Source organism: Lolium perenne, chromosome 3 (genome assembly GCF_019359855.2).
Source record: "Lolium perenne isolate Kyuss_39 chromosome 3, Kyuss_2.0, whole genome shotgun sequence".
Lineage (NCBI taxonomy): Eukaryota > Viridiplantae > Streptophyta > Magnoliopsida > Poales > Poaceae > Lolium > Lolium perenne.
The window spans coordinates 256,343,542-256,354,786 of NC_067246.2; the positions used below are offsets into that span (position 1 = coordinate 256,343,542).

General features: G+C 48.9%; 1 protein-coding gene across 1 annotated transcript; it reads right to left on the bottom strand.

The window, feature by feature from the left end:
* Positions 1-3,299: 3,299 nt before the first annotated feature.
* On the bottom strand, positions 3,300-3,770 carry LOC139838147 (uncharacterized). Its single transcript, XM_071827509.1, has one exon. It carries the CDS (start codon positions 3,768-3,770, stop codon positions 3,300-3,302), a length of 471 nt encoding a protein of 156 aa, XP_071683610.1.
* Positions 3,771-11,245: the final 7,475 nt, after the last annotated feature.

The following is an 11,245-nucleotide window of genomic DNA, read 5'->3' on the forward strand; positions in this document are numbered from 1 at the left end:
AGTTCAGGCGTTTGTCGTGCATCTGGCTGCCCCTGGCTTGATGGATGAGCGTGTTGGCGGCAAGGAAGAAGCTGCAGCGCGTCGGCATCCCAGATGATCAGATCCTACCACCGAGCTGATCTGCTATAGCCTTTCCTTAAATGTCACTAATTCATGCCAAGGATCAGAAATATTATTTTTGGATGGTGATCAGATAATTAAAATGCAGCACGTGCTCTGGCTTGTAATTCTGAAAGAGTATATTATTTCTAAATCCTGATAGGCAAAAGAATACAAATCTCCATACGGAAGGACTAAGAGACATGGTGAATTGCAGACCGCATATTTTCTTCAGATAAAATTACATATCTTGCTGTGCATGCATATCCATATGGCTCCTGGTTTGGGTTATTGTCTAATCACATTCAGTCTCAAATTTCCTTCTATAGAATTAGCTGGCATCAAATTACGTAAGCACCTTTGCTAATAGATGCCATGATCAATGCTACCGAGGGCCGACATTTGCTGGACGCCGACCACAGCTGGAGCCACTTAAGACACGCGCGACGTTTATCCACGCGTCTGGCATCAGGTTGCTTGCCATGTCCCTGGTGCGGAGCCACATCGTCTTCTACCTAGCTTTCTTGGTGGCTGCCTCGGGAGTTTCAATCTTCCTGGCTACAACGACCCATTGTACACCGTTAACAAAAGCAGTTTCTGACGGCAACGCACGGGTTTTTTACTAGTATGTATAATGTTTTAAATTGGATCCCAGATCCTATGCGCGGTTGATAAAACGGGACAGAAATTAGGATCTCCCCTTGGAGATGCTCGAACTGATGGTGAAAACAACAGCCTGTCTCGCTAAACTCAAAAAAAAATTAACAGCCTGACCCGCTGACTTTATTAGCCAGTTATTTTGGAGGTCCGTACCACCTAATCCTTCTGATTATCCAATATTCAACCATTTTAGACTATAAACAACTGGCTTAGGAATGATCAAATATGTTGTTTAGGTCAAAATGGAAGTCTTAAATACTCCCACTGTGTGCTAAAAGAATGAAACCACGACGCTCTCCACAGGACCAATTAAGGAGCTTAAAATTCTAGTTTAGTGGGTACTTCAAAATACTTTGCCCACTCATTTAGTTGATAAAATATGAGATATATTTCACAAATTATTGAATTCATATTTAAAACTAGTTTTCGGTGATAAAAATTTTGTAGCATATATCTTATATTTTATTGATCAAATTAATGGTTAAAGTTTTCTCGAAGTATGCAGTGGCCAAGGACGTATATATAACTTAATCATCTTTGCCTCATTTTTAGATGAAAAATTCGAAATAACCCCGGCTTTGAATTAATGAAGCCAACAACCGGCTAGAAGAATTACAATACAACCACTTGTTGGGGTTACCAGCTTGCATATATAGCAACAAAATACAACAAAAGGAGGAGAAACAAGCAAAACTACACTACGAAGTTCACTTGCATCCGTCGAGAAAGCCACGTCTTATGTTGCCCGGGAGCGGCACCAAGACTATCCAAAACCAACAACCCTCACTCGCGCCGCAACTGAATCCACACTGTGGTCTCAAAGCAAGAACGTGTACTTGATAAATCGCAAAAGTTGAAGGAGGGCCCTTCACTCGACACCTTCAAGCAGGGAAACCTACACCGAAGGACGCCGCGGAGGCACGGGCAGAGGCCGTGCTAGACTTCCGCCTAGGCCCCGTTAGTTTATTAGATTAGTAGGTACTTAATAATACTTTGACCACTCATTTAGTGGATAAAATATGAGATATATTTCACAAACTATTGAATTCATATTTAAAACTAGTTTTCGATGATATAAATGTTGTAGCATATATTTTTTTATTTTGTTAATGAAATTAGTGGTTAAAGTTTTCTCGAATTATTGCAGTGGCCAAGGTACTACATATACATAACTTAATCATATTTGCCTAATTTTTAGACGGAAGACTCGAAATAAGCCCGACATTGAATTAATGAAGCCACAACTGGCTAGAAGAAGTACAATACAACTACTTGTTGGGTTACCAGCTACGTATGATCGCACATATAGCAACACAATGCCACCAAAGAAAGAGAAACAAGCAAAACTACACTACGAAATTCACTTGCATCCGTCGAGAAAGCCAAGTCATATGTTGCCCGTGAGCAGCACCGAGATTATCCACAACCAACAACCCTCACTCGCACCGTAACTGAAGCCACCGTGGTATCAAAGCAAGAACATGTACTTAATAAGTTGCAAAAGTCTAAAGGAGGGGTCTTCACTCGACACCTTCTAGGAAGGAAACAGCATCGAAGGACGTCGTGGAGGCACCGGCAGAGGCCATGCTATACTTTCACCCAGATCCGTAACACCATCCCTAGACCTCGAGGTGTCGCCATTCGACCAAACATACATCAGCTAAAGGCTTTGGGTTGAAAGCACTCTCATCTCCCATGGCACGACGCTGGCCGAGACATACCCCTAGGCTCATCTTTGCCTAGCTCTTGATACTTGATCCATAGACATACCATTGTGTGCTTCATTTAATGCAAACTATTTTCGAATGAACCCAATTAATGCAACGGAGCAAGTATGATACAAAATTCCATCAAATATAATCCAAAATTTGTGTTTCGTAATATATATTGTATTTTTTGAAAGCTCTTAATATATACTCTGTATTATAATTCTTTAGTTCAGAAGGTTACCTCAATAGCGTACAAAAGAAACAATTGAATCACTGCGCTTAAATCTAACTAATGAAACTGTCCACGGCACAAAATGAGAAATCCATTATACTGCAGTTTTTATCAATACAATCGGAACAAAATTCCATTGAAAATACTGGAAATGCTGACACGCGTTGCAAAAGCAACACAATTTTCTATCACTTCACTCCTCAATCTAGGAGGTCTCAGAGCATGCACGCCCAAAATAAGCGTCAGCAGGTACGCCGCCAGCGTACTATGGGACGCGTCGGCATGAGTTCCTTAGTTTGGGAAGGTCATTGCGCACCGGCGTGTCCTATACTGCCATCCTCTAAATTTAATTTTTTTCCCTCTCGCCAAATTTTAACATTTCGCAACCACTTGAAACAATTATTTACAATGTTTAAACATACAAATTATTTCACACACATAGTTTAGAAATATAAATTAAATTATTTATAGGAGCATCAAATAAATTTGCAATCCAACAAGTTCATGAATCATAGACTGTTTCTTCTTCGCACTCACAAATACTTAACTAGGTTATTCTATAGTTGAGAATGAACACCATCTCGAATTTCTTCCTAATTCTAGAGGACAGCGGCAAACTCGGCCGGTACATGCTCAACATGAGTAAGAGGTCCCTGAAAATCAAATGATTGGTCACGATCTGTAGGTACGTTGCGCTCACTCTCAATGATTATATTGTGCATGATCACACGAGCGTTCATCACCTCCCATATCTGAGACTCCGACCAGGTGAAAAAATGGTAACGAACAATGGCAAAATGCTGCTTGAGCATGTCAAATGCCCTCTCTACATCCTTGCGACATGTTTCTTGGCATGCTGCAAAATAAGGCTCATTATCCGAACAGGATCTGAAAATTGTCTTCACAAATGTAGCATACTCTAGATAGATACCGTCGGCTAGATAGTACCTCTTGTTGTATGCATGGCAGTTGATCTCGAAGTTGACCGGCAGAGCATGTCCCTCAGCTAGCCTTGCAACAAACACCGGAGAGCGTTGGAGCACATTGATGTAGTTGTGAGTTCCTGCCATGCCGAAAAAAACGTGCCAAATCCAGAGGTCATAGTCAGTCACTACTCAAGTATGACATTGAACTCTCCGGTGTGCCCCTTGTATAGCCCTTGCCAAGCAAAAGGGCAATTCTTCCAACCCCCAGCATCCCAGGAAAATCTCTCGCTGCATTTTGTGTCAAGATCTGAGATGTATCTTCTTCAGTTGGTTCCTTCAAATAAAGAGGTCCAAACACTGCAACTGTCGGCGGGATGACCCATGTATGCCAAAGGACTGTGAACCAGTTGGCTTGGATCCGGCTGCGTCGCGATAGAGCCGGCTGCAGCTGGCTTGACCGTGGCCGGCTGTATCCTCGTCTTGGCCGGCTTGGCCATGCATGGCCGACTGCACCATGGCCTTGGTAGGCTTCGGATGGTCTTGGCCGGCGTCGGCATCGCCTGGACTGTTGTGCCTGTCGCTTGGCCGGCTTCATCATTCCCCGGCCCGGCTCTAGAAGTTGGCGGAGCCTTGCAAGAGAAGCCATCTAGACTCACGATTCGGGTGTAAAATTCGTTGGGCACGTCCCATCCCGCCTGTTACAAGATACTGCTTATTCGTAGGCATACGTGTGATGGGAGCGTGATGATGGCCCGGTTCTCTGGGGCGGTGCATGATGCAAGACAGCGCATAGCAGCCGTGCACTTATGAATTGATGAGAACCCTCATAATCCGGTGCAGTCTTGCTTGCACATGAAATATGTGTCATACTCCCTGATACCGAACACAATTCTCATGAACAGATCCTTGTTCATCCTAAATTGGCGCCGGAAATCCTTTGGCGTATGTGTTACGTTGCCAGCGAAGAAGTCGGAGTCATGCACAATGCACCGGCTTGCCGATGTCGGTCTTTGTTTGGCGCCTTCCCAACCCTCGAACCGCCACGCCGAGGCGCGCTAACATCGAGCATATGCTGGCAAAGGCGGAGAAGGTTTGCCAACATCAGCAGTTGTTGTTGCCGCCCGGCGGTGGCATTGGCTTCCTCCTCCATTAACAGATGCGCCATCATCTCGTCGTCGATGTCAATTGCGACAATCCGCCGAACACCTTGTGGGCAGTGATCATCAGGGTAGGATCCGGGGGAGACGGTAGGTTCGGCAACCCGACAGTATGGGATGGCGGAGGTGTCGACGTTGGATACGGTGGCGGTTTCAGGGTGGGGGACGCGGCGACAACATCGATGGTGATTCGGAGCGGTGGGAGGCGGACCGGGAGGGGGCAAAGCGGATGAAGAGTGAGTGGGTTTGGCTGCCAAGAGGGTCTCGCGGGGTGGGACGGGAGTGTCGGCGCGCCCGTTTGGCACCCGACGCGAAGGGGCCGATATGGGGTTACCGGCGATTGTATTAGGCTTAAAAACTAGCCAGCTTCTTTTGGGACGCACCGATATGGTAAAAGAAACGCTAGACCTTTAAATCGTTATTGAAGTCGTTATGGAGCGCGCAAGTGAAGATGGGGTAGCGCAGTAAGAGCATCTCCAGTCGTGTCCTTCAAACGGCACCGGATTGAGCGTTTGAGGGACGCCTCCGCTTCGTGCCGCGTTTGGGGCGCATCGCTCCCCAAACGCGGCCCCCAAACTTGTTTTACATTAAAATAACTCTTCTTTTTGCATTTTCATTTCAATAGAGAGAAGGAACATTACACAAACTAATATGTAGCTTGGAACATGGTTAAAACATTACAAAATGAGAAAACTCAACTAGTGTTGGCCTCGCATATTTCGTGTGTTCGCTGCTAAGAAAGAACACTTTCAGGCACTCTTAGTCACCCAAACTGGAAAATCTAGCTGAGAGTGCCCAGTTGTTGTTCTTCGAAGCGTAGAAAGAACATCCAGAAACCTACACTAGTGGATTCAATTGGCCGACGACCATCTTCGCTGCAAAGAAAGAACACTCGCCATTTTCAATTATCGTCCTCTTCATCGTCGTTGTGGTAGTGTCGGCGGCAGGACGTGTCATCAAACAGCTTCGCGATCATCTCCTCGCCGCCTTGGTAGCAGAATGCGAGCACGTAGCCGGCTTGGAGGTCGTGCGAGCGCGTGAACTTGTCCCAGCCAGTGTGAAGGTACATCTTGCCGCGCCCGTCGAAGAGCACGTCCACCGGCCACCGGCAAAAGCCGCAGCTAGCCTCCCACAGCGACAGCACGACCGGCTCGTTGTCAGCGACGAACTCGGCGAACTTGTTCGGCAGCCTGTGGAGGCCGAGTGGGTCATCATTGAGGATGACGATGAACTCAAACTCCCACTCTCAGTCGGAAGACGACAACGTCGCAGGCGACGGCGACCTTGGCGATGGTGTTGCTGCTCCAGCATGGCCGTGACCTCGACGTCAACCTCTACCAACCATGGAATGGGAGATGGTGACGGCTAGGGTTGGGGAATGAGAGGCGTTAGGGTTTGTGTGAGGAACGATGCGCGAGCACCCCTTTTATACGCCGGAGGGAGGCGAGGGAGCAGGGGCGCGCATTAACGCTGACACGGAAAGCTAGGCGGGACGATACATGTCGCTGCGTCTATGTGGAAACTGCACCGTCGCTGCGCGCCAATAAAACTTATGTCGCGAGGTAGGCAACGGTTGCGCTTCGTTCGTGTGTCAATGGCGTGTCGGGTCCGCTACTCCCCGCCTCGCTTCTCGCTCTGTCTAACGCGCCCAAAGCATCCCATGTGTACGGGGGACGGCCTCGGGGCGTCAGACAGCATATTGAACCACTCCGGGCGAAAAGGCTTTCAGAACGTGCGAATAGAGTGGTTAAATGTCCGACGGCGTAAAAAAAGATTTATGGCATCTCCAACGGGCCGAGGCATTTCAGACGTCTAAAATGTCCGATTGTGTCCGTTTCCGTCGGGCTGCGGACGACATGCGGCCCAGGGCGATCGTTTGCGTCGGGGTACCTCCAGCGGTGCGGACGTATTTTTTTAACGGGGACAACGTCAAGCTCGTTAATGCAGTTTTACGTCCCGTCGAGGATTGCCGCCGGCGATTAACTGTTTCCGCGACGACGGTCGTTCCCGCGCGTGCTCAATACATTGGCAAGTTTCGCCGGTGTTTCGCGCGCACGGGAAACGACCTGCGTGCCAACGCCGTTTCCCGCCCCGCCGTGGCTATATATGGTGGACACCGGCGGGGGTGACGGGCACACCTCAAGCTAAACCCTAGCATCCATCTATGGCCGACCACAACCTTAGTTGGATGCACGTTGTTCAGATATGCCGCCACCTCCACCCGGAGGAGGACGAGGAGGTAGTCGCCGCCGACGTTGAGGCCTGATACGTCTCAAACGTATCAAAAATTTCTTATGTTCCATGCTACTTTTATGATGATACTCACATGTTTTATGCACACTTTATGTCATTATTATGCATTTTCCGGCACTAACCTATTGACGAGATGCTGAAGAGCCAGTTGCTGTTTTCTGCTGTTTTTGGTTTCAGAAATCCTACAAAGGAAATATTCTCGGAATTGGACGAAATCAACGCCCAGTGTCTTATTTTTCCACGAAGCTTCCAGAAGACCGAAGGGGATACGAAGTGGGGCCACGAGGTGGCCAGACCATAGGCCGGCGCGGCCAGGGAGGGGCCCGCGCCGTCCTATGGTGTGGGCCCCTGACGCCGCCTCCAACCCTACCCTTCCGCCTACTTAAAGCCTTCGTCGCGAAACCCCTGTACCGAGAGCCACGATACGGAAAACCTTCCAGAGACGCAGCCGCCACCAATCCCATCTCGGGGGATTCAGGAGATCGTCTCCGGCACCCTGCCGGAGAGGGGAATCATCTCCCGGAGGGCTCTTCATCGCCATGATCGCCTCCGGATTGATGTGTGAGTAGTTCACCCCTGGACTATGAGTCCATAGCAGTAGCTAGATGGTTGTCTTCTTCTCATTGTGCTATCATGTTAGATCTTGTGATCTGCCTATCATGATCAAGATCATCTATTTGTAATGCTACATGTTGTGTTTGTTGGGATCCGATGAATATGGAATACTATGTCAAGTTGATTATCAATCTATCATATATGTTGTTTATGTTCTTGCATGCTTGATGTCTACGCCCCCTCCTTTTCCTGTAGACAGTGTTGGGCCTCCAAGAGCAGAGGTTTGTAGAACAGCAGCAAGTTTTCCCTTAAGTGGATCACCCAAGGTTTATCGAACTCAGGGAGGAAGAGGTCAAAGATATCCCTCTCATGCAACCCTGCAACCACAAAGCAAGAAGTCTCTTGTGTCCCCAACACACCCAATAGGTGCACTAGTTCGGCGAAGAGATAGTGAAATACAGGTGGTATGAATAAGTATGAGCAGTAGCAACGGTGCCAGAAAATAGCTTGCTGGCGTGTAGTTGATGGTGGTAGTATTGCAGCAGTAGTAACACAGTGAAACAGTAAACAAGCAGTAGTAACGCAGCAGTAATTAGGAACAATGCCTAGGGATTAGACTTTCACTAGTGGACACTCTCAACATTGATCACATAACAGAATAGATAAATGCATACTCTACACTCTTATTGGATGATGAACACATTGCGTAGGATTACACGAACCCTCAATGCCGGAGTTAACAAGCTCCACAATTCAATGTTCATATTTAAGTAACCTTAGAGTGTAAGATAGATCAATTCGACTAAACCAAGTACTAACGTAGCATGCACACTGTCACCTTCATGCTAAGAAAGGGGGCATAGAACACATCGATACTATCATAGCAATAGTTAACTTCGCAATCTACAAGAGATCATGATCATAGCATAAACCAAGTACTAACACGGATGCACACACTGTCACCATTACACCGTGTAGGAGGAATAAAACTACTTTAATAACATTGCTAGAGTAGCACATAGATAAATTGTGATACAAAATACATTGCAATCATAAAGAGATATAAATAAGCACCTCACTATGCCATTCATCAGTGAATAAGTATTCTGTGAAATATAGCCTAAGAGACCCACACGGTGCACACACTGTCACCTTTACACACGTGGGACAAGGAGTCTCCGGAGATCACATAAGTAAAATTCACTTGACTAGCATAACGACATCTAGATTACAAGCATCATCATATGAATCTCAATCATGTAAGGCAGCTCATGAGATTATTGTATTGAAGTACATAGGAGAGAGATGAACCACATAGCTACCGGTACAGCCCCGAGCCTCGATGGAGAACTACTCCCTCCTCATGGGAGCAGCAGCGGTGATGAAGATGGCGGTGGAGATGGCAGCGGTGTCGATGGAGAAGCCTTCCGGGGGCACTTCCCCGTTCCGGCGGCGTGCCGGAACAGAGACTCCTGTCCCCCAGATCTTGGCCTCGCGATGGCCGCGGCTCTGGAAGGTTTCTGTGGGTTTCGTCAATCGTATCAGGGTTTTCGCGACGGATGCTTTAAATAGGCGGAAGGGCAGCCTCGGAGGGTCGAAGGGGTGCCCACACCATAGGGTGGCGCGGGCCCCCCTGGCCGCGCCGGCCTAGGGTTTGGTGGGCCTGTGCCCCCTCCCTGGTGGCTCTCGGGTGTTCTGGATGCTTCCGGGCAAAATAGGAACCTGGGCGTTGATTTCGTCCAATTCCGAGAATATTTCGTTACTAGGATTTCTGAAACCAAAAACAGCAGAAAACAGGAACTGGCACTTCGGCATCTTGTTAATAGGTTAGTTCCAGAAAATGCACGAATATGACATAAAGTGTGCATAAAACATGTAGATAACATCAATAATGTGGCATGGAACATAAGAAATTATCGATACGTCGGAGACGTATCAATGCTCTCCGTTGCTAGTAGAGGCTCTGGCAAGTTGATACTTGTAACTCCAAGAGGGAGTATTTATGCTCGATAGTGGGTTCATGCCTCCATTGAATCTGGGACGGTGATAGAAAGTTCTAAGATTGTGGATGTGCTGTTGCCACTAGGGATAAAACATCGATGCTTTGTCTAAGGATATTTGTGTTGATTACATTACGCACCATACTTAATGCAATTGTCTGTTGTTTGCAACTTAATACTGGAAGGGGTGCGGATGCTAACCCGAAGGTGGACTTTTTAGGCATAGATGCATGCTGGATAGCGGTCTATGTACTCTGTCATAATACCCTGATTAAATCTCATAGTATTCATCGTGACATGTATGTGCATTGTTATGCCCTCTCTATTTGTCAATTGCCCAACTGTAATTTGTTCACCCAACATGCTATTTATCTTATGGGAGAGACACCACTAGTGAACTGTGGACCCCGGTCCATTCTTTACATCTGAAATACAATCTACTGCAATACTTGTTCTTTACTGTTCTTCGCAAATAAACATCATCTTCCACACTATACGGTTAATCCTTTGTTTACAGCAAGCCGGTGAGATTGACAACCTCACTGTTACGTTGGGGCAAAGTACTTTGATTGTGTTGTGCAGGTTCCACGTGGGCGCCGGAATCCCTGGTGTTGCGCCGCACTACACTCCGTCACCAACAACCTTCACGTGTTCCTTGACTCCTACTGGTTCGATAACCTTGGTTTCTTACTGAGGGAAAACTTGCTACTGTACGCATCACACCTTCCTCTTGGGGTTCCCAACGGACGTGTGTTAACTGCACGCATCAAAGCCGAGCAACTGGACCTGGAGGTGGCGGCAGCGGAGGTTGCGGAGGCGGAGGCGGCACAGCGCGCGGAAGGGCGCCTCGCGGCGACCAGGGTGGAGATCGCCAACGCCATGGCCGAGCTCGCCAACGCCAGGGCGGAGCTCGCGGAGACGCGAGCGGCGATGGCGGCCCCTCCGGCGGCCCCACCAGCGGACGCCGTCATCCACGACATCGCGGACGACGACGCCCCCGTGCCCGGCCGCTTCGAGTGCGCCGGCGACCAGTTCGTTCTGGTCGCGTCCTTTGAGACCCTAGCCGGGGACGCCTAGCGCCGCCATGCTTGGTTGGCGGAGGAGGAAGCCAACAGCTATGCGATCGCCATGGCTGGGGGCTTATTGTGCTCCGACCTGGACTCGCTCCAGCGGAGGGGCCTTTCTCCCGCGCGGGTCGAGCAGGAGAACCGGGAGCTGGCGGGCGCCATCGCCGCCAGTGACGAAGCGGTGGCGGAGACGGCTAGGGACAGGGCCCGCTTCGTCGTCTAGCTGGCGGGGTTGCAGGCGGCGGCCCAGGTGAACAAGGAGGCGGCAGCCCAGGCGACGGTGGCCCAGGCGGCGGCGGAGGAGGAGGCCAACTCTATGGCTAGGAAACTCCGGACAGGCGGGGGGAGGGGGGCTGGCCAATCTGCGGCGTGCCCGGCATGCGGAGTGCGCGAAGCGCTCGCGCTTCAACGACGGCGCCGGCCCCTCCGGCGGCCAGTAGTAGGCCGCGCGACTGCGAGTAACCGAGGCCGGTGTAGGCCGCGCGACGGCGAGTAGGTACGGTCGTTGTAGTTTTAGGTTAACTCGACAAACATCTCTGTAAAGATGGTCCTTTTAGCCAATCAATAGTAATGAAAAAATATTTTGC

Bases quoted from the DNA above. Each gene is read 5' to 3' on its own strand.
- LOC139838147 (XM_071827509.1), bottom strand. From the start codon at position 3,770: ATGGCAGGAACTCACAACTACATCAATGTGCTCCAACGCTCTCCGGTG.